Source organism: Pollicipes pollicipes, unplaced genomic scaffold (genome assembly GCF_011947565.3).
Source record: "Pollicipes pollicipes isolate AB1234 unplaced genomic scaffold, Ppol_2.1 Scaffold_4295;HRSCAF=5057_pilon_pilon_pilon, whole genome shotgun sequence".
In the NCBI taxonomy this organism is placed as follows: domain Eukaryota; kingdom Metazoa; phylum Arthropoda; class Thecostraca; order Pollicipedomorpha; family Pollicipedidae; genus Pollicipes; species Pollicipes pollicipes.
In genome coordinates, this window is record NW_023596461.1 from 35079285 (window position 1) to 35106412 (window position 27128).

Sequence of the window (27128 nt, forward strand, 5' to 3'; positions counted from 1 at the left end):
CGCCGCCGGCAGCGCCCGCGGGTGCATGACGTCACTGCAGCCGGCGCCGATGACAGAGAGACTGGCGCTGACGACAGCTGACGGCCGGCGGCGGAGAGGCAGGTGCGGGGCGGCGGTGGCCGCCGGCGCCGTGTCTGATGACGCCGAGGCGCCCCGAGCGGAGGCAGCATCGCTCCGGCGCAGGGATACAGGGAGGCTCCGGCGTGGTGGCCGGGCCGCCGCGGCGAGCGTCTCGTCGGCCGCTGACAGGGGGACGCGTCGCGACGACATTCCGGCGGCTGTCAGCCAGGACCTGTCAGCGCCGCGCCGTCCCGCGTCAGTCACGCGTCAGACGGCGCTGCCGCCGTCGACTACGGAGCGGGCCCGCCGGCGGCCGACCGAGCCCGTCTGAGGGGACAGCAGCTCACTGTTGGACGCGGCCGTGGCGGCGGGCCGATCCTACGCGTGCAGAGGCACAGAGGCGCTTCAGCAGGCTCGCCCGGTGCGAGCGCTCCGTCCCGGCAGCGGCGGGGAGGCGGCCGGCGGCCCGGCCGCCTCCCCGCCGCCCGGCGCTGTTGTTTGTCCGCCAGCGCCGCCATTGAGCGGCCCGGTTATCTGGCGGGCGGTCGGCGGGCGTCGCGACCCGCTTACCTGGCCGCACTGTTTACCGCGAGCGTGGCTAGGGCCGCGCCGCCGCCGCCGCCGCCGCCGCCCCGTCCTCCGCCGCGTCCGCGTCCGCCGGCTTTTCATGTCGCGGCCGCGCGATTTACGTGCGCCCGGCGCGTGGAATGCGGGGGCACCCCTGCGCGCGAGATGGCCACCTGGTCCTGAGCCGGCCGCGGCGCAGCGTCGCCCGTCCGGCCCGACCCGAATGCCGGGCGTGCCTGCAGCACGATTAATCTCTGAGGCGGCCGACGCGCGGCGGCGACGGCAGCGACGGCTGCCGGCGCGGCGGCGTCGCAGCCCGGCCCGGGGAAGGATTGACTGCTGGCACGGTATCACCGACCAAATACACCGGCGATAATTAGCCCCAACAATACGCCTGATGAGCCCTCGGCGGCCGGGAATGGCCGCCGTTCTGGCGAAAACAATTACACCTAATGACGCGATCGATGTTCTTCCGAAACCTGGACTCCGAATGGTGTATTGACGTAAGGCGATGCATTTTATGCCGGCGACCGCCCCGAGCGCGTGCCACCCAGACCGGCACAATAGGACACTAATTCACCACTTTTCGCAGTTGACTGAAAGCTTTTTAGGCGCGCAAACATCGTTTGCGACGCCCCGCGACGGCCTCACGCCGTCGGAAAATAAATAAACGTCGCGTCGTCGCCGGCGGGAGTGGGTGGTCGCGGCGAGCGTGCTGCATCGGGGGCGTCGCACCGCGCCGCGCCGCGCCGCGCCGTGTCGCGCTGCGCCGCGGCCTGTTTTACGCTCGTGACGGATCAGCGGTCGGAGCGTCGCTGTTTGCCGGCGACGTTTGCGCAGGCGGCGGGTCTCAGCGGCCGGCCGGCGGCGGCGGGTCTGGGCGCGGGCCGCCGTCTGTGTGGGCAGCGGTGCGGACGGCTGCCGGGCGCCGGGGCAGCGCACGCCGCCGGAGCGCGCGAAGGTGGACTGCAGTCGCGGCGCCGCGCAGCTGCAGGACGCCTCCGCGACGGCCGAGCGCAGCACGACAGAGGCCATTTTTGTACGGGGCGCGACTCTGGACCGTGACCATCTGCTGATCCGATGGTATCTCACACGACACGTCACGCGGATGCACTTCTTCTTGCTGCCGGCTTTGGATCGCTTTCGTTTGTGAGGTCACCATGCATGCCGACCGGTCTCGTGCCGCCTCGAGTCGCCTCTTGGCGTCCCGGCTCGCCGCCTGTCCTCAGACGTCTCGAGCCGCGCGCCGCCGCACTCCGTTCCCACCGCGACGCCACCCTCTGCCTTTTTGCTCGGCCGCCTGTCACCCCGACCCGGGATCCATTACGGCCATTTGTGTGCTGTTTATGTATTTACCAAAACCCGGTATCTATCACAACAGCGGCGCCGGCGGCCGTCGGGGCCGGCCGACTGGCGCGTCTCGGCCAGGCGCACTGCGATTGTCGCCCGGCGCTGCGACAACACACGGGCGCCGAACACAAACAGGTGCACAGTGGGCGGCGCGCGCTGGTGCCGCGCCTGAGCGCTCGCGGCAGGCGCAGGCCCGCGTGACTCGACGCGCCGGGCGCCGCGCCTGACTCAGCCTAGGAAAATCTGTTGCCAGTTCGGCGAAAAATGCCGCGGCGACGGGCCGGCGCGGCGGACGCAGGTGCTGCGGCCGCCGTCGCGCCGTCTGCCGATGCGTGGCGCGGCGCGGCCGGCGCGGCGGCCCGCCCGCTCCAAAGGCGGGCTTGCGTGCGCCCACCGGCCGCCACCTGGCCGCCCGGTCTGCAGGCGCTGCTGCGGCCGGCCAGGCCGCCGCCTGTCGTGGCCTACGCCAGGCACGTGGGGAACTCGCCGGGGAATTCCACGCTAAGCTTCTGGTGTGTGATGAGATGCGTTTTCGGGTGTGATTTATTGTTTCCACACTTGCACACTATTGCGACACCGCGCGCATTGTTCGCCTCTAACGCTCCACTCTCCATCCCCTACCTGCCATGCGTGACCTACGCAATCCGATGGCAGCGGCAGGTGACCTCGTGTTGTGACGCGTGCTGACCGACCCCGCTCTGTGCCGCAGGTGACTATGTGTGGTGACCTGCACTGACCAAGATGGCGCTGGTGCTCACGTCGGCGGTCCTGCTGGCCCTGCTGGCCTGGCCGGGCGCTCGCGCCGAGGAAGGTAAGCGACCGGACCGGACCGGACCGGATCGGGACCCCCCCCCCCCCCCTGGGCCATTTGGCCGGCTGCCGCAGCATGCAAATGGCGGCGCGCGGACCCAGTTTCGGCCTGTCCAGCTAATAGGTTAATGAACGGTCTGGCTTTTATCTTGACGTTCGCGCCGAGCCGTGACCGTGGCCCGTGCCGCGCGCCGGCGGCGACCGCGAGTCGGACTGGGCCGGGCCCCTGCTGCCCTGGAGTAGGCCTCTTTGGCGGGAAGATGCCTCAGTAGCTGGTGCAGCCGCCCGTGTGAAATGCTCGCCTGAGTTGCGTCGGTTTTGCGTCGCAGATTGGGGTGATTTCACTGTTTACCGGGACGCTACGCTTTCGAGTGTGGACTCTGACTCGCGGCGCTGTGTCGTCTGAAGATGAGCACCCGTTCAGTGCGGCTTACTGCGAAGATGACTGAGTCGAACCGAAGGCCCTGCTTGTGCGGACCGGAGTGGCTGGCAGCCGGCACCCGGTGAACGTCACAGTGCTCGCCGGCCGGGACCGTCCAATGCTAGCGCCCTTGGCAGCGACCTGTGGCCCTGGGACCCCGGCCGGATCGCGGGCTGACGGCCGGTCCGCTCCCAGCCCGAGGCCGAGCCGGCCACGACCGGACGCCACCTCGCCTGCGTGTGGCCTTAGCGCCATTACTGTCTGCCGGCCGAGTTGCGTGCCGGCCAGCGGCGCCGACGGGGGATGGATGAATGATGATGGAATGGGGCTGATTGCGAATGATACCGGTCCGCACACCGGCGCCGTGTGCACGCTCGCTCGGCGTCGCTGGCTGGCTCACCCGGCGCCGAAGAAGGGCGCAGCGATGCCGACTAAGAGCGCCCGGGGACATAACCGAGTGGCTGTTGCTGTTTTTTTGCGTGTTTCACTGGGGCGTTATGTGGCGGGTGTGAGTCCCCCACCGCATCCGTCGTTTTTGCTGGCGGCTCCGCCACTGAGGAGCGGGGAGGGCAGCCGGGTGGCGCAATAGGGCGCGCCAAATTTAGCAGAAATGTCACTGGAGTGGCAATAAAAGCCCCATCTGGGGCATGGGCAAAAACGGGCCGTCGGCGGGCCGCGGTCGTGGCGGCGGCACGTCCCGACCGTCCCTGGACGGCCAAAGTGGCGCCGGCTACCGACGGGGGCGTCCGGCGGCGGCATTGTCCGACCGCGGCACGGCGCGCGGCGGCCGCACGCACGCTCCCGCCAGAAAAACGGCGCGCTGGCCGGCGGCCTCCTCGCTGACGGATCGGAGCGTCGGCCGTCGAGGCCGCGCCGCTGCCGCCGCCGCTTTGTTTACCGGCTGCTAATCGCCGCCCGGTATCGGCAGCCGTTTGCCTGCCGTCGCCCGCCCGCCGTTTAATTGGACTCTTAATGATATCCATCAGTGCTCAGCGGGCGCGCCGCGAGCGTCTCGGGCGTGTGGGAAGGAGGGCGCATCGAAACTCTCCAGAACAGGGTGTGCAGTCTGGATGCGGTCCGTAGATCGCTGACACACGGCAGGGACCCGCCGTGACGTCACACATCGTCCCCTCCGCCTCCCCCTATCGTCCCCTCTGCCTCCCCCTGCGCACGCGTCTGGCGTTGAGCGGGCGGCGGCCGGTTGAGAAGGCGGTTTTTACCGGGCCGCCGTGGCCTCCGCGGTTTCTCTCTGCGCGGCGTTGGCGTGTGTTGGTCGGCGTTAGGCGGAGCGGCGCCGCCCTTAGTGGGGCCATTGTCGCAACTCATCTCCTGCTGTCGGATTTAATCCCCCCATTTCTAGCGGCGGTCGTGATGGGACGCCGTTCGAGCTGCAGCCGGAGCGCGGGTCTGCAGCCGCGCGCGGCTCCGCCTGGGGCGCGCCGGCGACCGCGGCAACGCTCCCCCGTGACCCGGCCGCGCCGTGCCGCGAGGCGACGCGCCGGAGAAAGCGGCGACAGCGGCTGCCCTATGCCCCGAGCAGCGCCCTCGGCACCCGCCATCTCCTGAAAACCTCGGGATTGCCGCGCTCGTTAGGCCCTCGGCAGGTAGGGCCGGCTGTCAGCGAGGTATTCACCAGCCGGACGGCTGGGCTGGCGCAGCAGCCGGCCGCTGTCGACGACACGCCTCGTCGGGCGCCGTTCGCGCCCGCTCCCCCTCCATGGACGGGCCCCGTTTATTTGTGGACGGTGCGCCACCCGACTGGGCCGACACCGCGCGGGACATCCCGCTGGCCGCGTGGTCCGGTCCCCGATGCGTCGGCCCGGCGCCGGCGCGGCACCGCGTCAGTCAGCCCTGACCGGCTCCGTCCGGCCGCCGCCGGTGAGTGGCGCGATTAAGAAGCCATTAGCGGCCGGCGACACGGGCCGCCCGTGTATCTGGGTCAGCGCCGGCTGCGGTCGCCCGGGCCTGCAATTGAGTGGCTCGGCCGGCCGCGCCACTTAACGTCAGCAAAAACGGAGCCATGGCCGGTGCCGACCGCAGCGTCCGCCGCCGCCGAGCGTCCCGGCAGCATCTGCCACTGCCTGCTGCCGCGCTGCCCGCCCGCCCGCCCGCGGCCGCCGGGCCGCCGGGCGTTCATCCGAGCCTCGGCTTGCGCCGTCGCCTCTCGCTCCCGCCGCCGCCACTCGCCACCCGCCGTCGCCTCTCGCTCCCCGCCGGCGTCTCTCGCTCCCCGCCGTCGCCTCTCGCTCCCCGCCGGCGTCTCTCGCTACCCGCCGCCGCCTCTCGCTACCCGCCGCCGCCTCTCGCTCCCCGCCGTCACCGGCCGCCTGTCCGGCTGCGGCTCCGCTCCTCTGTCGCCCCCCGTCCGTCCTCCATGGCAGCTGCAATCAGCCGGTGGCGTCCTCTCGTGGCGCGCGATCGGCGCCGATCGGCGGGCAGGTAGCCGACGTTTATCGCCGTTTTTCGGCGAGCGACGGCCTGCCCGCCGCGCCCTGACAGTAAGTGTCGGCCGCGCCGCCGCCGTCACGTCTCGGCGGCCATCTGATAGCGCATTAATTACCCGGCTGCTGCCGTGCGGCGGCGGCGGTGGCGGCGACGGCGGCGGCGACAGCGGCGGCGGTGCTGCAGTAGACGCTGCGGTCGCGACCGGACCTGTTGCCGATGGCAGAGGTAGGCTGCGTGCCGCCGCAGGTCGGGGCGGGTCGCCGGCGGGCACGCAGCCGGGCACCGCCGGAAATGGCCGCCGTCCGCGGCGCGGGGGCACCGCGGACGGATCGAACGCTGGCATGCGATAATTGGCCAGCGTCGGTAAGTAAGGCCTCATCTGCGGGGTAATTGACGGCAGTGCATTAGTGCGAACCGTTTCGTTGATATCTCCCCCGGTGGAAATTCCACATGAGCCCGTTTGCTCTCATCACACGGTCACGGCATACCAGCAAGACTGCATCGGGGCAGCCATTCCGTGCAGTATTTCACATTCTTGGGAGCGATGCGGCCGACCGGCCCTCCTCCGCTCCCTCCTCGCCGCAAGCGACGGCGCCCCGCACTGGACGGTCAGGGAGCACGCTCACGGAATACCATCCGATTCTAATCTGATCTGTCGTCCAGATGACGTCCGCACGCGAGCTAAAAGCGCGCATGGACGCGCTGCCCAGTAATAGAAATCAGCCGGTGCTGGGACGAGTCAGTGTGCTCCGGCCGGGCGTCGCGCGCTGCATGTTGATGCGACAGCGCGGCGGCGCGTCCGGCACTGGGCGCCGGCCGGTGAGAGAGCGGCCCTCACCGGTAGGCCGTGCAGACGTCCATCTGGCCGCGGCGCGCGCCGTTCTCACCGGCGCTGAGCGATGGCCCATCGGCGGCGCGGGCGGGCGGCAGACGTCGCCGTGTGGCGAGCCGCGCCGACACCGATCCCCGCCGCACGGCCGCCGCTCACACGGCCTGTTTGATGTTGCCACAAAGGAAAACACGTGTGCAAATGGGCGGCGCTGTTTGCCGGGCGACCTGAGCCGGCTGGCGAGGTCGCGCCGTTTGATCGCGGCGCGCGCTCCCAGACCGGCGTTGGCTGGCGTCTTCAACGTGCGGTTTGGGAACGCGAATGAAGGCCGCGCTTTGGGCGCGCGGCTTGGAGCACTGGCGGTCTGAGCTGGCGCGGTGCGTCCTCGGTTCAAGCCCGCTTTGTGAACTTGCATTTCGGGCGCGCGATTCGGGGGCGAGTCTGGACGCCGCGGCGTTGAGCTCCCTGCCGGCGCCCGCGGTGCAGGGCAGCGCAGCGGCCAGCGCCGCGCCCCCTCCGTCGGCGCTGACCGACACGCAGACAGCTGCCGCGGCCGGCGCCGGGACGACTCCGAGCCGCCGCGACCCCGGTAGACGCTCTCTCGCCCGGCTCATCGCAGAGCTTCGCCACAAACGGGCCGCCGGCACGCACGGCCGGCACGCACAGCGTCCGCCGCGCCACCGCCGCCACCGCCTCCGCCGCCTCCGCCGCCGCCATCAGCGTAATTCGGGCTCGTTACGCGCCGGTCTAGGGCGACAGCGCCTCGTGAGCGTCCGGTGACCCGGCCGTGTCAGGCACGACGGCGGCGGCGCCGCAGCGGCCGGGACGACTCGCGTGCCGGCGCGCGACAGCCGGCCGCGCGAGTCGTTAGCGGCGCCGCCGCCCGAGCAGGTGGCCGACATTGGTATAAGTCGAGGTGTGTGTTAGGCTTTTGTAAGCCGTTCGGTGCTGGCACGGACGTAGTTGAGGCAGCGGGGGAGGGAAAGGGAGCTTAGCGGCTCGGTGGGGACCGGCGCACGCATCGGGTAGTGGTGGTGGTGGGGGTGTGGTGGAGGCGGGGTGGGGGGGGGGGACCAGTGACTGTGGCACCTTCTCCCCTACACGTGTTGGAGGGGCCTGGCTCCAGTCAAGTTCCACCTCCCGCCGACAGCTGCCGTGGCCGGCCCGCCATGTGTTCAGCGTCTGGTTCCGCGCCGCCCGTCGGACAATGGCTTCGTTGACAGCATGGCGTGCACAACGCCAAACCGTGGGAAACTCGTGCGTCGTCGGAAGCGACTTCATGCGACACACGTCGGAAAGATGCAGTGATGTTGCAGATCACGCGTCATGGTGGCGGCGTGATTCACCGGTCTCGTGACAGTTTTCCTCCATGATCAAGCTATTTGAGCATGCGGGCTCTTGCGTCATGCTTGCGTGGCAGAGGGGCTAAAGCTATTTGGGCTGTGGTTCCGAAAAAAATCACGCTTCCTTGCTACCTTGATGACGTGCGCATCCATGTTCCTCCAGAAGCGCCCTGAAATCGCGTTTCGGAACTGAAATCGTGTGGACAGCATTCCTCGTGGTTGAATAATCTGCGGCGCACTGCTCCGTGACATTTTATTTGAAGGCACCGGCATCTCAGTGCTCCACACTATTCTGCGTGAACCGCCCCTCAGCATCAGAGCGCCGCGATGATCCAGCTATCTGACGGAGAATGACTCGGGACTGGGCCATCTGCGGCGGCTCTCGCCCTGATCCGCCCATCGCGCCGACAGTGGCTCCATGATCCGCTCGTCTGCGCGCGGCGGACGCCCCCTCCCACTCGCCCGTCCATCCATCTCCCGCCAGCGCGTCGCGCGGCGGCCCGCCGTCCGGCGCGCGACACGCTGACGTGTCCGCCGCCATTTCTCACGGCCGGTGCACCGCGATGAATAAAAATTCATTTATCAGCAGCCGCTATCGTGGCGTCCCGTCGTCGGCGCGCGCCGCGCGCCGCCGCCGTCGACGGACAGGAAATCGTCGGTCGCGTCGATCCGTCATCGGCGACCGAGCGGGCCATTGTTGCCAATTTGGGGTAGGTAATTCTGTTTGACCAGGAACGATGGGACGGCGGCGCCGCGTGAGCGATGACCGCTGCGCTGGGCCGGTCCGTCGCCGGCGTCGAGCCCGATGAAACACCACATCGGCGCCGACGCGGTGCGACGCACACGAGCGGCGAGAACTGGAGATGGCTGTCCAGCGACAATCTACGGTGGCTGAGTCGAGGGGGGGGGGGGGCGCCAGCCAAGCAGGTACCGGGAGCCGACGCTACGCTTGCTTGTGTAGATGATCGGGCACGCTACACGCATATTTGCCGTTTTGGGTGACGCCGGCAAACACAGAAAACCGAGGTTGGAGAAGTGGGCACGGGTCACCTAACGTCGATGCTGCAGGAGTGGGGGAACGGCTGACGCGGACAGGCTGGCAGGTGCGAGAAGGCAGCGCTGACCAGTCTTCCCTGGCCGACTCGCGGCGCCTTCCGCGGATCGACCCGGGGACCAGGGGCCGTAGCGGGAGTTGATCTCTGGGTGTCATGAGCCGGACGGTCGGCGACGGCGGCGCGCCCGGCTCGGCCGAGGTCGACGGACCGGCGGCCCTGATCCGCCCTCAGCGGCGGAGGCCGCGCGCGAGCCGCGCCGCCGCCGCCGCCGCCGCCGCCGCCTTTGTCCACGTCGGCTCATCACCGAGCGGTCGGCGCCGGCGGCTTCTCTCGAGAGGCGTCACTAACGAACAGCGGCCGCCGCGCGCCGCCCCGAGACGAGACGGCCACGCCGAGGAGGTTCCCGCCGGGCTCCGGCCGCGGTTGAGAATGCCAACGCCAGAGTTGAGAATGTTCGGGGAAGCCGGCGTGGCAAAGCCGCCGGAAGCAGAAGCCATCAATGGGAAATGCTAAACTCATGTTAATTCTTACGGAAGTTGCCGCGACTGTGGCTGCCAGACCTGCCATGCCGCACGCTCCAGCCATATCCACCCGGCGCTGGCCGGATGTCGCGACGGATCCCACCGTTTGTCTCCTCTGTCGTCTGCGGGGAGCGGCTCCGTGGCCTGTCGACGCGACCGGCGTCGGTCCCGGCTCCCGACTCCCGGCTCCCGGCTCCGGTGCCGTCCGTCACCGCGTGCCGTCGCCGCGCCCGCCGTGTTCTGCGCCCGCCGTGTTCCGCGCCGGCGCCCGCCGCGATGCAGGCCCCGTTTGTTCGGCCGCCGCGCCTGTCCGTCAGGCGCGCAGCTCTGGCGTCGGGCGTCACAGGTGGACGGACCGCACAGGCGACGCGGCGCAGTCCGACGGCCAGCTGCCGCGGCGGCTCGGACGGGCCGCGTGGGCGACGGTCGGCGCAGATAAAAAGATGACGGCGCCTCCACCTGCCCGGCTTGACAGCGTAAACAAAGGCGAAGGAGCGGCCCCGACGGCGTCGACCGCGCGGCGTGAGGCGGCGCTGTCTCCTGACTTCGCTCGTGTGCACGCCGTTCCACTCTGCTCCGCTCCCACGCGACAGGTCAGCGCAGACGGCCTGGAAACGGATCAAGTTGTGTCGCCCTGTCGCCTGGTGCCCGGCGTTCGCCTGCTGTTGCCGGCTCTCTCTCTCTCTTCCGTTTGCTGATGTTTGGCTGCACCCCGGTGTCTGCGACGGGCGGTGGGGAGGGACGGGCGCGTCAGGAGGCTGAGCCGCGTGTGAGGGTCGGCGCTGAGTGTCGGGTGTCCGCGTGACACGACAGCTGGACGGCGAGACAGCTGAGCCGAGTCGGCCATGGTAAGCGAAGGGGGCTGGCTTCCTTGTCGGGCTTCTGTGCTTTGCACACTTTGTGGGCTATGACGTAGAGCTTAGTCTCCACGTTTCCTGAATTACGTTAATTTTAAAGCGGCAGAAATCAACCCGTGCATGGCTGTCATAAGTTCGCTGAATTTCATGGAGCGCTTTAACGCTTACATGACAGCTCGAGGTACAGTCACAGATAAGTCGTAATTCCTTATGTATTGACGTATTGCTGCCAATGCCTCTCACGTTTTGCATACGTGTAGGCCTGACACGTGTAAGGTTAGTTATGGACTTAGTTTGGCTATGTGCATCACCGGCTGTCAATCTCTCACATGTCCAGGCCTGTACTAATTATTTGCTAAAGCTCACTGCTCCAACATCAAGAACTGAGACGAAAACACTGGACTTGAGTGACGTGGCAACGTTACAAGACGAGCGAGTGTCAGGAAACCTGTTCCGGCGCAGCCCTGACGGTGTCAAGTCCAACTTTAGTAACTGTCGCACGTCAAACGTCACCATCCGACATGTCCGGATGCCGGGACAATGCGCATTCCTCCCTTTGTGTCGGAGAAACTAGAGCTGAGAGTTACGTGTAGTTTCTGGAACTGGCAAACGTTTACGTCCAATTAGCCATTGTATCGCGGCACGCCTGCTGGCTTTTACGGACCGGCGTACCACTGTCGGCTGAATCTAGCCGCAGACCAGGCTCGCTATCTGCGCTCGTGACCTGCCTGGCCGAAGCCCCGAGCGCTCAGCTCCTAAATCCTGTTTACCAAATTTCCCCTGGGCGCCCTGGCTCAAAGTCGGCGCTGGCCCCCCGGGCACAATCGCTTCGCTATCTAAAAATTGCGGCGGTGGCTTGGCTTTGTCTGAGGCTGCGTTCGGCTGGGCGGCTGGCGGCTGACAGCTGTGCCGACCCGGCGCGATGGCCCGGCTTTTAAGCCGCCGCCGCGCGTGCCGTCCGGAACCGGCGGCCCATTCAAAGGAGACTTTTTTATAAGCCGCTGCGACATCTATGTACGCGTGTTCGCGACAGGTCGTGGGTAGGCCGACATTTTCTGCGCATGTTGAGGATTTTGAGGCGGTGTTCGCTGTCGTAAATCACCACAAGCCCGGGTTCAACAGGTAGTAAATAGTCCTGCAGTTTTCACTGGTGAGGCCACGGTTTCGGCTTCTGAACAGGTGCTCGTAAAGCGCCATTTTGCCGACGGGAAATGGCTTCCGAGATTTTTGACCTCTCATGATAGAGACAAATAGTACAATTATTCCCCAGTATCAGATGGCAGTCCAGTCCGGAGGCGAATGATAACATATAGCCAAAGGGCGCATGGACGGGGTGCTGGATGCAAACGGTTTTAATGTATCTTTAATTGTGTAGTGGCTCCCGGATTAGGGACGAGATTAATAAACGAATTAGAGTGTGCCATTAAGATGATATAGGGACGCAAGTGGGCGCTGTAATTGGTCTGTATTAAAATTGGCACGAGGGGGATGCTTTACCATGCCAGTTGCCCCCTCCCGTTTATCGGGCAATATGTTCGTTGTCGAGCCATTACCAGCCTGGGAGTTCATGCAATATCCGCCATTGGAATTCAATTAGCGCATTATCATCGGCGCCAGATCATACGAGTCTGTCGCCGAGTGGAAGGCTCCATTCGGCGACATCACACGCACGGCTGCCACTTATTGGTGGCGAGGATTTATCGCCCCTGAAAAATGCAGATAAATCGTCATAAATCCTCACTTTCATCATGGCCTTTGACGGGACGGGGGTCGCACCACTGCAGTATATTAACGCTGGCCGGCTCGGGCCGGAGACGACCGAGACGCGGCTGGAGACCGTGGAAACGCTTTGCCACTCGCGCGGAGACGACCGCGCCGCTCTCATCGCGCGCCTAATTGAGACATTGCAAAAACTGGCCCGCGCGTCGCGCGCGGTGGTGCAAAAATCTGCAACCGACGTCGACGACCGCGGGCGCGAAAAACGATGTGGGCCGGGCGCGGCCCCCACGGCGGCGCGGCGCCGCTTCGGCCCGAGTGTGATAATGCGTCCGGACCGGCGTAAAAACTGGCCAACACGAACCAGCTAATGCGCGGTTGTGGGGGCTAATTTTTCGGCGCGGCCGGACGCGTGATAGGGAAATGATCGGGCCGTGAAAGACGGAAGGGTTAATTTGCTGGCGGCTGGCGCTGGGGTCAGGTCAGGCCTTGCCCGACCGGGCACGTCTCAGACGACGATACTGGCTGGTCCGGCTGAGCAAAAAATCGCTCTCAGTTGCCGGCGGCAGATGCCACCGGGTCCCGTGGGCTTTGAAGGGGCGGCAGGCTTTGGAAGGCAGACGGCGCGCCGGTTCGTGCGGCTAAGACCAGCAGCGTTTCCATGTAAAACTCCGGTGGCCTGTCTGGAATACCGCTGCATTGATGAAGCAGACTCGATCCGAAGGTTGTGCCCGATGTGAGGCACGTGCCGCGAAATGCAATGCCTTCGTCGATCACATGCAGGCGGTGGGCCTGTTTGTCCGCGCGTTTTGTGCTTTGCATAATCGTTGTGGCGTTTTGACTTGGATGGCGTACCGCGGTGGATAACCCTGGCGCTTTGCAAGATCACGTGTTCGATTATGTCTGGAACTGTCCTGTCAAAGGCTACCTGAGCTCTTGACGCATTAATAGCCAAACACGATGCATGAGAACCGTTCCCTGACAGACGAGACGTCTTGGTATTAACGTTGCCCTGATCTATGAATTTAAAACGCACTTCTGCTTCGGTATGTTTTGTCGTCGGATGGTGAGCCGGCCTCTTATGGTGAAATCATCCCACAAGCATGTGCACACCACGGGCTGGCTAATTTTGCCGAAATAGCCGCTTTTGTCAAAACGCTCATAATTCATATACGCTGATTTTGAATATGAAGTTTGGCTGTTCGTACCATTGTTTGCGAAAGACCAAACTGCTCTTAAGTTGTGCTTGCGTTTGCAGCGCTTTGAGAAGAGTATGATATAGTTCAAAATGTGATCTTGATGTATAATTACAATACGGCCATGATACCTACTTTCACCCACTTTGAAGCCCGGTATGTCTGCTGGTTCTCGACCCCGCACCGGCCTGTCTTCATCAGATATCGGCCAATTCATTCGCCCTCCACCCATCATCACGTGATCTTTTCCTGCGTGGCGACTGCTCGCCATCGCGGACGAATTTCTCTCTCCATCCCACGCCGCGCCTTGTAAATTCACACGTCCCGTAATTTCTTTTGTCTCGCCCGTAAACTTCTGTCGGACTTCAGCGCCCTCTTGGGCGGAAAACAACGCGGCGTTGGCCGTCGCCCGAGCCGACGCGACCCATCGCAGAAAAAAAAACACCGGCAGCGTCGGGCTGGTGGACCGGCCCGGGCCGGGCGAGAAAGCGAGCCCTCAGACGGCGAGCGTGTCAGAGAAGGCGCGATATTGCGGCGGAGGGACGGACGGCTGCAGCCGGCTGGAGCGGCAGCATGCCTAACCTACTGGCGGACCCCGAAAAACAGCTGATTGGCCGGCTGATACGTCAGTGACGTGTCCGACCGAATGAACGGAAAACAAATGCCCCGCAGATAAGGTGTTTTCCTGTCTAAGCTGTTCTCGTCTGTTTGTATGATCTGTCGACAGGGTCTGCTCGTCACGGAAGCGAATGGAATTTGCCATTTTTGTTGTTGATGCCAGGTAGAGGTAAAGCAGCAAAGATGTTCCGGCGCCGTAGCATGATGTCAAAAGGATGCATTAGGTTTTTTCGTTTTTTGAACCATTATGGGTGGACATGTTAAGACTTGTGAGAGGAGGGAAAGGGCATGACTGAGATTACCAACATCTTTGCCTGTTTCAGCCCACTCCTGCACAGCTTCCACACCCTAAGTGCAGAAGCCCCGGCCGAAATTAAAGCTCATCGACACGGAATTACATGCCAAAACCACGTCCGTCTTATGGACGCGTCTCCCGTCTTCTTGTGCACCTCTGTCCTGTATTTATGGCTTATTCGGCGGCCGTGACAAGGAAGCGCCGCCGCCTGTCAGGCTCGTTGACTTGCCGACAGACGGCGGTCTGCCGTCGTGTAAACCAGCCGGCTGTCATGAATATTCAACCTGGCAGCGCTGTCGCCTCTTCATCACGACCTGGAGGCTGGCGCGTGACGACTACTTCCGAGTAATTATCCGGCTGCTTGTTTTAATTTCCATTTTTCCTTCGCCGGGAAGAGCCGGACGAGCCGGGCGCGCCGCCGCGTCGCCAGGACGCCGTCTCGAGCGCGCGGACGGCGGAAATGGATGACGTTATAAACCAGAAGGATGGGGACGGGCGGGCGCGAACGAAGCGCCAGCGCCGGATCGCGCTTGATTGCCGCTCGGGCGGTGATCGCTTTCGGCGGCGGCAGGCCGGCGTCGTCTCGTGCTTCGCGCCGCTGCGTGCCGGCGGGCTGCGAAGCAGTCCTGATGAGCAGATTGGGGTGGAGCGGCGCCTCGCTCCGCCGAGCGGGCTCGTCGCGCGATCGGCCAGCTCGCCGCCGCCGCGCTGCTGCCGGCGTGTCGCGCGCGCGCCGAGCTCGGCGTGGGAGAGAGCGCGGCTGCGTACGGCCCGAGGCGACGCCGTCGTTAAATGGCCGCGCGAGCGCGAGCTTCCCACGCGACGGTGTCGGAAGCGTCGCCGCCTCGCGTCTCACCCCCCCCCCCCCCTCCCCGCTTGAAATGCGCCGCTGACGCCGCCCCTGCCGCCGCCGCTAATGTCCTGTTATTTTCGCGTTACTTCTGTCATTTTGGACGCAATCCATGTCGCCGTTCATTGTAGTCGATCGGCGTCGCGGGCGGCGACGCTGCCCGGCCGGAAACGGCGTCCTGCCGCCGTCTGTTTTGATTCGGCCGCGGGCGGCCACTGGCGGGCGAAAGTCTGAGGAAAGGTCGCCGGGAGGCCGACCGGTGGCTCCGACGGCCCAGGCCGAACGCCGCTCCGCCTTTCTTGTTTATCGCGCAGTGATCGAATGATAGCGCCGGGAGGAGTTCTTTTTGGCTTACCTGCTGAAGTTTAACTATCTTTCTTTGGCGCGACACTCCGCTCAGAAAAAGGGGTCTTTGAAGATTGGGGCTTGACGTTTCTTTCTTTCGGCAATCCAGGGATCTCTTAGAGAAGCTAAAGTGTTGCGTTGGCCGTCATGGGCTGGGCAAGCTAGGTGGTCGGTAGACGTCGATGGCGCCACGAGTATTTTCGGTTGGGCCCGGTGGGACCCATCCGCCAGTCAAGAGGTATTCCGGCTGTTTGTTTATTTCCACGTCACTCATCACGGCCGATATTTGCGGGGTGTTTATATCATCAAACACACGTGATTCTCGCGCGACTCTGGCGCCGTTATGAGCTCCTTCGGGATTTAGTGTCCACGTCGGGCACGATTCCAGCAGCGCTGGCGCGGATGTACAACGGGCAGCCGTGGGCGGCGAGGACGCGCGCTCGCGCCGGGCCGACGGCGGCTGGCGGCATGGAGCGACGCGCCGCGGCGGCCGAAGAATGGTGCTGCGCCGCGACCGTCGGCGGTCCGGACCGTTACTCCTCGGCGCCGGGCCGACCCTGCGCTGTCTCATCTGACGGCCGACCGGGCGCGTCCACGCGGCGCCGAGGGGCGGCCGGGCCGGCGCTCCGCGGCGTCGCCTTCGATGCGTTCCTCCCGCCGATGTGTCGGTGCCGGACGGGGTGCGGTACGAGTGGCAATCGGCGGGTTGGGCGCTACACGCTGGTGTGACGACGAACACAGGTCCGTTGGTCTCTCGACAGCTCGCGTCGTTCCTCCCCTCCGATCGCTGCGTGGACTCGCCCACGAGTTATTGGAGGCCGGTCCTGGTAGCAAGGACTGGGCACTAAAAATTAAGTAAGAAATTAATTAGCCGCGAGGCTGCCAGTGGAGATGGATGTGTGCAGGGCACGTCTGCGGGAGGCTGCGCCTCCGGCCGGGTCGGTGTGTCCGATCGGTCAAAGGCACCGCTGCGAAAATGCGCCGGCCAGTTTCCCAGGGCTTGCATGCTTGAGCTGCCACGTCTTTGTTCACTTCGCGGAAAGCGATGTTTATCACTGCGCCGCGCGGCCGAGTCATTGCGGCGGTGTTTCGCAGCGCGCGGCACCGCAAATCATGAGCAAACCGGGCCGTTTTGGGACCGGGTGGCCGGGCACCGGTTCCGGCTGGCCACCTGAGCGGCAGCGGTCTCCCCGCGCTTCCTGGCCGCCGCACCGCCCGGCAGCGGCGCGGCGCGGCGCGTGACGCGCCCGACGCCTGCCGGCCTTGGACACGGCTCGCAGGCCGATACCATCGCAGGAGAAAGGGTGAGAAAATAATGGGCCGATAGCTGAATCTGACGGCCGCGACGGGCCACACACAAATCAGCGGCGGCGGCGGCCAGCCGGTCTAGCTTCGGCCGCCGGGTGGGGCGCCGCGCCTCCGGCAACCCCCGGGTGGGGCGCCGCGCCCCCCACCGGGCGTCGGAGGCGGCGCGGCGGCCGGCCGACCCACTGGCGGCGGCGCTAGCCGAGGACCCGTTAGGTCGACGGCGCCGCGCCGCGCCGCTGGAGAGTGACCTCTGCGGTCAGGAGCCCGACCGGCGCTGCAGCTTTATTTCCCGTCGGCAGTGTTGCGTTGCACGGTTTATGATCGCGGCCGGTCGGCAGATCGCGGCTGGGGCCCGGTATCTCTATTGTGCGGCGCCGAGGTGGTCACCGCGGCAGAATGACGCGGCGCGCGACGGGGGGCGCCGCTGGGGCGTCTGCAGCGCGAGCCGGCGTGAACGCCTGTGTCGCACGACGCACGTGCGTGGGGGCGCTAACGGCGTCAGGAGCATTAACCGCCTCAGCCGGTGCTGGCGCGGCCGTTCCGGCGGTCACTTGGCTCTTCTCATACATTTCCACGTGGGCTCACCGGGAGCGAACCGGTCCGCAACTCGAGCTTTTGTAGGCGGGCACGCTCCAACCGCCGGAGAAACATGGCGTCTTCCTTGGCAGAGGACCCTCTCCAGCGGCGCCTTCGCCTAACTGAATGCCCTCGTGGTCCAGTCGGATCTCTGGCGGAGTCCGACAGCGGCGGGACGCGTCCTCGTCTCCCGACCCCGCGACATCGGGCGGCCAGTGGGCGGACACAGGCCGTCCGCGCGACCCGCCGGCTCCGTCGTTGCGAAAGCCTCGGCTGCACGCCGCCGTTCCAGCCGCTGCAGGAGGCGCGGCCGCCGACCACAGCGGGGTGATACGTGCCGCGACTGCCGGCCGCGCTGTGTGAACAGACCGCACCGGGGCGTGCTCGAGGAGCGTCCAGCGGCCCGACCGGCGTGCTCAAGCCGACTGCAGGCCCGCACGGGTGCCCCCTCCCCCCCCCCCCCCGATCCTCCCGCGCCCCTGCATTCCGTCCGGCGCGCACCCGGTGTCGCCCTGGCGGACGGCGGCGCCGTGACGCGGCATTGACTTGGCTGGACGATTTATATGCGCGCCATTTGGTGCTCTTCCCGTGCGATGTCGCCGTGCTTGAAGTCTGAGGTCGAGCTTTGTGAGGCGCTCCGACCCAAGCCGTCTGTGACACTGCGCTCCTGTCTGTTGCAGTGGGCCTGCTGGACACGACGCAGGAGAACATGCTGGACTGGACGAGATACCCGTTCGGACCGCAGTCCAAAACGCCTGGGGTGAGTACCTGCCATCGCTGGGCAGCCGGGTGTCGTCGCTGGAGCTTCCGGCGCCCGGACAGCCTCGGCCTGCCGTCCGCCTCGGAAGCGCCCGACGTATTCAATCTGTTTCGATTGTGAGGTCGCCTGGGATTCGAGGAGTTCGCAGCGTGCCACTTGAGTCTCCTGGGTGCCCTGCCTTTCTCTGTATATCGTTCCCTATCAGCCGGCCAGACTCACTTTCCCCCGCCGTAAAGTGCTTTCATTTATCTCCATTCCACATTCCCTTGTAGTATTTGTTTTCTGTCTTTCCTACTTGGTCCATTTCCTCCATATAAGCGTCTCTATCTCGTCTATATCAGACACCCTCTCTCTCTCTCTTTCTTGCTCGCTCAACCACACTCTCTCGTTCCCGCTATCTGGCCGGGCCTCTCCTCGTGGCTGTCTCATAAACTTTATATACCACCGTATAACTCATTCTTAGCAGCGTTATTACCTCTGACTCTGTATACCTTAATTGGAATGTACGCCGCCCTGGCCCCGGTCGCCCGGAGCATCTTCTTCTTCCTCATGCGAGCCCCATGTATTTCTTTAGCACCGCTAAGTGAGGGAATAGATGAGAGCGCGAGAGCGAGAGCGATGCGCGGAGAGAGCGCGAGGGATGCGAGCTCGACCATAAGGGAAGAGAAATGGGCGGCGGACGGGGACGCGGGCGAGGCCGGCGGGCGGCCGCGCTCGCGGCTCTGGGGACCGCCGGCGCCGCACGGAGATTTATTCTCGCCTCTAGTCAATTAGTCCGTGTGCATTAATCATTGTGTTGAGCGGGTAATTGTCAATTGAAGAGCAGCGGTGCAGGCGTCGTCCGGGCCCGGCGTTCTCCGGGCGGCGGCGGTATCCGGCGTGACGTGCCGGAACGCGTCGCTTATTGCCGCAGTAAATCGCTCCGCATGTATATCATCATTTGGCGTTAACGCGGGAGTATAAACTAATACGGCGCGCCGGGCACCGGCAAAATAACAGGCGGCGCCGGCCGCGGGGCAGGGCAGGGTGCCCGACCGCCGGGGCCGGCCAGCCCAGGCTTGACGGATTGCAGCGGTGCGGTGTTGCAGATGCAAGCGGCGCCCGCCGGCGATCGGGTAAATACGGCCCCCGTGCGCCGCTGCTGAGACGGGCACGACGCGCCGCGCCGCGCCAGCCGCACAATGACGAGCGCATGGGTCCGGCGCTGGGACCAGCGATCGCGGCGTGGGATGGTTTGTCCAAGCCGCGTCGCACTTTCCTGAGGACCGGGAGTCGCCGGTGCGCCGCGGCAGGGTCGGGCTTCCGCGAGAGAGGGCGGCTGGTGAGCCGACTTTCCCGCACTCTGCGCGACGACCAGTCGTATTTCCCCCCAGGACAGTAATCAGAGCTAACCGGGTGGCTCCGTACCAGGCGCCGGCGCGCCTTGTGCGCCGTTTCCGCGCGCCACAATGACGCCATACCGCGCCGCCATTGCCGCGGGCGCCGCAGTGACGCGGGCGGGCCGCGCCGCTGAAGTTTGTGGGTCATGGAGGCCCTGCGCCACTTTCCCTTGCCCGTGTCTCTCTGCGGATCTGCCTCCTCGCTGTCGACGTACCGTTCGAATATCCTTAGTGTTGGTGGCTTGGCGCTCACTCGTTTATCCCTGCTCTTCCACTCTTGCTATCTCCGTCACCCACTCTCGTTCTTTTGGATTTCCCTGGTCTCGCTTTACGCGTATCTCCCTTATCTCGACGGCACTTTTGCCAACCCAATGCATTATATGTATTTATGTCACTTGTCAGGCAGGCCACCACGACCAGTTGGCTATCTCAATTGACTTAAGCTCTCTCGGTACTCCGTCACTATCTCTCGAGCCCGCGACGGCACTGATGTGGACGTTCGCAAGGGTTCGACGACGTCCGATGTCCGACCTCCTATTTGTCCCACCCACGAATATGTAGCATCAAATTATTGGGGTTTATTACTTTCGAGTGCAAAAGCTGACAACGGTTCAGGTGATTTGCGAATGCTGTTAAACGACTTTCTAAACAGAACGTCTTAAGTTATTGTAGATGGTACGCTGCTGCAGTGTAGCATTACCTTGCTGACAATAAATAAGTTTGCAGGAGTAGGTTCTGATCTGTGTGCATGTTTTTGTTTTATTGGAAAACCCTCAGCATCCTCAATTTTCAACTGTGAACCGTTCTCCAGCCCCGTACCTCCCATAGATCGACTGAGCCGCTCCGTCGTCGCCACCCGCCGACCCACACCCGCCTGCCGGACGAGACGAGCGGCGCCGGCCGGCCGGCCGAGCAGCCGTGGCGGCCTGCGGCGGCCGTGCATCACCTGCCCGGAGCTGGCCGGGCGGCCCGCGCCGGCCTGCCGCCCACCTAATGCCGGCCGCCCTCCCGCCGCGCTCGCGCCGCCACGCCCAGCGCATCGCATTTCTGCCCGCCTGTCGGCCGCCTCTGACGCGGAACACACGCGCACGTGCGCTGCCGCCGCGTGCTGCACGCGCGTGCCGCCGTGGGCACGTCGCGGCGACGGCCAGGCGGGCTCCGGCGGTGGCGTTTGGCGCCGTGGACGGACCCGCCCTGATTCAACCCCGCCGAGCGAGCGGCAGTCAGGGGCCGAGGGACTTCACTGCAATTATCGTTATTGGCGGGCGATCCGCCTGATTGGTAACGTCATATCGTCGTTATTGATAACTGCGCCGGGGGGCAGCACCATTGTTGTATGCCCAAAATGGCGCCAGATGCACCGAGAAGAGGCAGGCTGACCCTCGGTGAGAACCGTCCCGGCGTGATGACGTCATCCGTGGGTTTCTTGAGACAATTTCTGCCCTGGACATGACAGTCGGGCCCGCCTGGGATGACTTGACATTCCACGGGATATGGATTCCGCCACGCAACCAATTAGTACGTCGTGTTTTGTGAGGTCATTCTTTGTGTGTCCGCGTGACTGCTCTCTGAGAATGGATGTCGTGCTTCAGTAGGCCTTTGATCAGAGGAACTGTGCTAATCAGTTGACTTGGTAGGGCTGATACGGGCGGGTACATTTCCGTCGAAATAGGGGAAGACAGTCGTGGCCTGCCGATATCTTGCAGTGAAAGGGAAGGAAAGTCTCATGGGCACGCAGCTAGATGTACGCCAGTTTTTGCGACGAAACGAGCGGAGACTGGATGACAATGCACTTCACCGAGATCACGGTCAGAACTGCATCGGCAAAAATGAATGGGGATCGCACGTAAAAACGTGGATGCCGGGTCGGACTCAAACGTCGACGAAAAACGCCTGGCCCAGATGGCGGCGGGCCGGGTCAAGCGTGCAGGGCGGGGCAGAGCGTGGGAGGCGTCGGCGCCGGGCGGGCAGAGCGTGGGAGGCGGCCGTGCCGTGCTCGGCTGGCAGGAGCCGGATTTCTGCTTGAGCCACCCTCTCGCCGCGCGGTTGGCCACCGGCCGGCCAGGGAGCACATAAATATGCAACCGAGCCGACGGCTCCACCGCCGCCTGCCGTTTGCACTAATTAGTGAGAACAGTGCGCGGGTGCGCCCACTGATGCAGCCGAGCGGCGCTCGTTATTCCTGAGAAATTAGCTGGAAACTTGCGGCGGCCGGCCACCACCCATCGCTTCGCACGTTATCCCTGTCCTTCACAGATGGCTCCCGTGTCGACCGCCGGCACATGTGCTAATAAGCGCGGCTAATTTTACTGTCGGTGCTCGTCTGTTGCCTGTGCTAACCGCCGTGCGCCAGCTGCTGTCGCTTGGGGTGTGAAGGGGGGGGGATGGGGGGGCTGTCCGTGTCTCGGGCGATGAAGCATCCTTGTGGCGTTTCTGGTGCCATGCAGGTCGTGTCGCCATTGCCTGTGTCTCTGTGGGATGAGCGGAGAGTCCGCAGCGCATCTGGCCGGGCGTCATGAACATGCTCCCCGAGCGTTATTTTATAGGCTTACTTCCTGCACGCACTGGGGACGTGACCCAAGCGTTCCCCCGTATATGCCCGTGCTCGCTGTGCGCGCCAAGGTCAGGGGCCCGAGGTCTCCTCGCGTGTGCTCCGCGCTCCGTGTGCTCCGCGGCTCCCCCGGGGCGGAGCCGGTGCGTGCTCGGCGGCGTGGGAGTCTGCGGCGGAGGCGGCGACGTCCCACGGCCCGGTCTGCGCCCGGCCGGCGAAATCTCGACCGCCGCTCTCTCACGCTGGGCCGCCGGCGCCGCTGACCGGCAGCAAGGTCACTGGCCGTCGGCGAGGTCAGCGCCGCCGACAGCCGCGCTTCTTCGCCCTGCGCTGGGGAGTGGGAGTCGCTGATGGATAACCTCCGCCCGCGCCGCGGTCACTCTGACTTCGCCGAAGTGCCCGGCTGGGCCGGCGTGCTCCGGCGCGAGCGGGGGAGTGAGCGCCGCGGTACCGGGAGTTAGACGCCGAGTGAGCGGTACGGCTGCAGAGCTGCCCCACCCCCCCTGGAGCGGGCCAGACCCCCATTACGGTCCATCCGTCAGCACAAATGAAACGGGCCGCGCCGAGCCGACGGCCGCGGTGCTCGTTCGCGCCATTTGGTCGGCTCAGAATGCGATCTGGAGAGCGATCGGCGCGCTGGCCAGTGGGCAGCCCGCAAAATCGAGAGACAAGAGGCAGAGGCAAGAGACGAGACCAGAGCCGGGAGCCGGCAGCCAGGAGCCGGCAGCAGAAATCTGAGCTTGCTTTGTGAACATGACCAGTCTCTGTGCGTCGAGCATTGTCGCACCACGTCCTTCCATCATATCAGTTCTACGCTCGCACCACACATCACTTTCATCGGCGGCCGTTTACGGCCGTCGGCAGAGTGGCGCAGCACTCGCTGACGGATGCCAGAGTGGCGCAGCACTCGCTGACGGATGCCAGTGTCAATTGTCACGTGCTGCTGGGCTAAATTGCTTCCGTGACCGAGAGCTGATCATCGATATCTGACGTCGCCCCGAAGATATCGGATCTTCACGCAGCCACTGAGAAGAGCGCCGGCGACTGCTAGCGGCCCTGTCGGCGGCCGCTGGCGTCGGCCAGAGAGCGGGCGCGGCGGCTCGCGGCGGCTCGCGGTCGCCAGAAGGAGGACACGGCGGTGAAGGCGGCCTATATAGGCAGGTCGGAGGTCGGCTTTGTGTCGCCGCAGCTGACAAAGGGACGGTCATCAGAGGGCGCTTGACGCACGGTGGGGTGCGTGTGTGGCCGGCAGCCCATCAGGCGGCGGACGGGAGGTCCGGTGGCCGTGGCGCACGCTCACCGACCTCCCAACGGCCAGCGGGTGCGTATGAGGGGCGCCCACAGACCGCAGGTCGCGTCTGACAAATGCAAACCGGACGGCTTTGAGAAAGTTGCAAGTCAGTGCGGCGTGGTGCTCACCTTAAGAAATCTTCGGGGATAAATTGCCCCGCTTCTGGCTCGGGTAACTGCAGCGTCACGTAGAATTCACGCGCGCTGCCAGCCGGCCGGCCGCCGGCCTGCGGTCGGCAGGTGGTGGCCGCGCCGCAAACGATCGGGGATCCGCGCCGGCGTCCCGCGTTAATCGGGCCGATCGCCGCCGCGCGTGACCCCGACCATGATTGTATAAACGAGTTACTAATGCGCGACCGAGACGGGCGCGTCTGGCGGCTGGGCGGCCGGCGCCGCCTTATGCTTTATATCGGCTAGCGGCCTCACAACCGGTCCGCTCCGCTCGCTATTTCACTTTGTAATTAGGCATTTTATTGGACGATATCTGTGGGATCGGGTGGCGAGGCGGTGGCGGGGCGGACTTCCTGTCCCCTCGTCGTGGCCCGGCCGACGAGGGCGGAATGGCAATACTCGTCGCCGTCCGCCTTCTCCCGCCGCCGCCGCCGCCGCCGCCGTCTCCAGACACGGCAACCGGTTTTCAGGCCGCTTCTTGCTCGCCGAATCATCAGCGCTCATGACTCGCGCGTTTGGCGTCTGCTCGGCGTAAATCTTGAAGCGCATCCGTGCCGGCGGACGGCCGCCGTCGGTCCGGGCGACCGAGCGTCCGGCGGTCCGTCGGTCCCGGCGACCCAGCGTCCGGCGGTCCGTCGGTCCCGGCGACCGAACGTCCGGCGGTCCGTCGGCCGCCGACATGCGACCGACGCCACTGAGCGCTGCTCGACGCGCTCGACGATTGGCGAGGCCCGGTTATACGGCCCATCGGGCGGCCGACTCGGCCCAAGTCGCGCATTAAACCCGAATGGATCATCGTTAAAGTGGAGCGCACGGACCGTGACGCGAAACACCACTCAGAACGGCCCGACTGTATCTACATTTAGGGCCGCCTGTGGGGCCCGGCCGACCGGCGGAGAGCCGCCACTCAGGGGGTAGGGGAGGGAGCGCCTGGCTCCCGGTCTCGGCTCCAGCTGGGTCATTGCGCCGGTCTCGTGCCTCGTGCTCATGAGGGCAAACTGGTAGCTTAATGTGCGGCAGCGGACGACCTTGGTCCCAGGCCAATGTCCTGCCGATGCGGAGGATTGACGGGCGCCTGACAACGTGATTGGACAAATTAGCGAGAAGTGCGATGCATAATTCACCGTTCGTGCCGAGCGTAGACAGTGCCGTCCCTTTAGATAGCCGTTCGACGAAAGCCGGCCGCCGGTATTTATGGCGTCCTTCCACGCTGCGCATCACAGGTGAGCTCGCAGGAGCCGCGCGGTGGCCTGAACAGTCCGAAACGTCCGAGGTGTGAGCTCGCAGGAGCCGTGCGGCGGCCCGAGCAGCCCGAGACGTCCGAGATATGAGTGGAACGGGCTGGAGGGACGTGTAGACAGCTGCATATAGCGAGGTATGCCGTGTTAAATTGCACCATGGTACCATAGTATTTAAAAAAGCTTCTTAGTTGAGCGGGTGTTTTTAGTTATTTATCTATGGATCTTCTAGTTATCAGTGACTTCAGCTAAACATGTAAATTGGAATAGGCGGTTTCCGGTCTGGGTGATCACACAGCGCAACTGGAAAGCAATGGCTGCTGCTGTTGCTGAGATAAGCAGCCTGATTTCGCTGCCGGTCGCATGGTCCGATTCCGCCACACCATCGCCGGTCCTTACCATCGCGTCGTCGGTCGGCCGCACCACGGTAACCTGATCCGGTAAGCGGCGGCTGACCTTGTCGACGACATCCGGTCGGACCGGAGTCGCCGTCAGGCCGAGGGTGTCCCGACGGTGAGGCGGACACTCGCGCTCGCTGCCGCTTTTGAAGGGCCGAGAACCCAATTTGCGCTAGAAAGCTTCAGATGTAGTGAGATGCCCCAGGTGCGACCGAGTCTCTGGCAGCTCTCGGACAGTTCAGGATCGAGTCTGTGGCAGCTCTCGGGCAGCTCAGGATCGGGTCTCAGGCAGTTCTCGGGCAGCCCGGGATCGAGTCTCAGGCAGCTCTAAGACAACTCGGGACCGAGTCTCGGGTAGCTCTCGGACAGCTCGGGACCGAGTCTCTGGCAGCTCTCGGACAGCTCGGGGTCGGGTCTCAGGCAGCTCTAAGACAACTCGGGACCGAGTCTCGGTTAGCTCTCCGACAGCTCTCGGACAGCTCGGGATCGAGTCTCAGTCAGCTCTAAGACAACTCGGGACCGAGTCTCGGGCATCTCTCCGACAGCTCTCGGACAGCTCGGGACCGAGTCTCTGGCAGCTCTCGGACATCTCGGGATCGAGTCTCAGTCAGCTCTAAGACAACTCGGGACCGAGTCTCGGGCAGCTCTCGGGCAGCTCAGGATCGAGTCTCTGACAGCTCTAAGGCAACTCGGGACCGAGTCTCGGGCAGCTCTCCGACAGTTCTCGGACAGCTCGGGACCGAGCCTCTGGCAGCTCTCGGACAGTTCAGGATCGAGTCTCCGACAGCTCTCGGACAGCTCGGGACCGAGTCTCTGGCAGCTCTCGGACAGTTTGGGACCGAGTTTAGGGCAGCTTAGTGTCGTCTGCAGAGCCGACGTGTGGCTCCCTGCTCTGCTGGTCGTCGCGCGTGTTAGTCATCGTCGGCGGCGCTGGCAGCGCGCCACGTGACCATCTCGTTACTGGAGGATTAGAGGCCCGCGAGCGTCGGCCGGCGATCTGCTCGTCCGGCGAGGACCGGGCGCCGTTTGCATAAACAGCCGCACCGCCGCAGACGGTGGATCGGCCTCGTCCGCCTGCGCACCATGCGGATATGGTGTGTATGCGTGTGCGCCCCTCGTCAAGCTCGTCCGGGCTGCAGATAAGCGAATGTGCTGTGATTGGTTGAAAGGCGAGGGGTGCCGAGAAAAGAGCAGGGCACTGCCGTCCCCGAGGTCCTTAGCTGGGGGAAGGGAGCAGCGATGCCCCGGGAGGCCGGCGGAGAGGCTTTATTTGTGCGCGAGAGGTCGGTCGGGGCTTATCGGTGGGACCGCGTCTCCAGAGTCCGCAGGCGACCAGTCCCACACCGCCCGAGCTGGTCAGCCGACTGGCCAGAAAATCGCCTCCGCAGGGTCAGCAAACTGCCGTGCTTGAGTGCCGTTCCCCGCCGCCCTCGTGCATCTCCGGTGTCCTCTAGGAGACACGTCTCCTCGCGTTTCTGTCCCGCACACATCCCGACGCTCGTTCATCGGCCCCGGACCTGCCTGTTCCTCTGCCGCCGGGTGCCGGCCGGATCGGGGCGTTCCCCTCGGCACCAGCGGCGCGCCGCCCGGCGGTGGTCTTTACCCCCGGCGGTCTTTACCCCCGGCGGCCGGTCCCACGCCGGTGCCGCCCCCGCGGCAGCTGGCCTCGGCCGCGCTCTGGTGTGATACGAGCGCCGCCCACGGCCGCCTGCTGCAGCCGCTGCCGCCGCTGCCGCCGCCGCCGCCGCCGCCGCCGCCGCCGCCGCCGCCGCCGCCGCCGCCGCCGCCGCCGCCGCCGCCGCCGCCGCCGCCGCGGCAATGGCCGTGCTAATCTAATTAGACATCATAACGCCGTTAGACGAGCGGCGGCCTGCCGCTTCTCAGGTCGACGCCGACCGCGGCGACCGCAGCCGCCGGCCGTGCGAACCGCGCCGCCGCGCCGCCGCGCCGCCGCGCCGCCGGTAACGACGCGGCGGCACGGCACCGGCGACGACGGCTTCGACGGCGTGGACGATCTTGCTGGCAGGTGTGCTGCCGGACGGGTTGGGCACGGCGCGCTGGCCCCCCGCGCCGCCGACTGAGAGAGGGTAATTAGCGCTAATTGGAAGGGGCTGTGATTGGAGGCCGCCCCAGGTGATCGCCGGCGGGAAGTGGGGAGAGAGGGCGACGGGCACGGCTT

At 65.1% G+C, this 27128-nt stretch overlaps 1 protein-coding gene across 9 annotated transcripts in view; it reads left to right on the forward strand.

Annotated features, from left to right (window-relative positions):
* Positions 1–27128, forward strand: part of LOC119096304 (ephrin type-B receptor 1-B) — a 93552-nt gene that overhangs the window by 11924 nt on the left and 54500 nt on the right. For all 9 annotated transcript variants that reach the window (XM_037219133.1, XM_037219139.1, XM_037219138.1 and 6 more), the window contains exons 2-3: positions 2687–2788; positions 17843–17922. In XM_037219133.1, the coding sequence (XP_037075028.1) occupies positions 2719–2788; positions 17843–17922 (150 nt within the window). In that variant the 5' untranslated portion in view covers positions 2687–2718. The remainder of the gene's footprint in view (positions 1–2686; positions 2789–17842; positions 17923–27128) is intronic.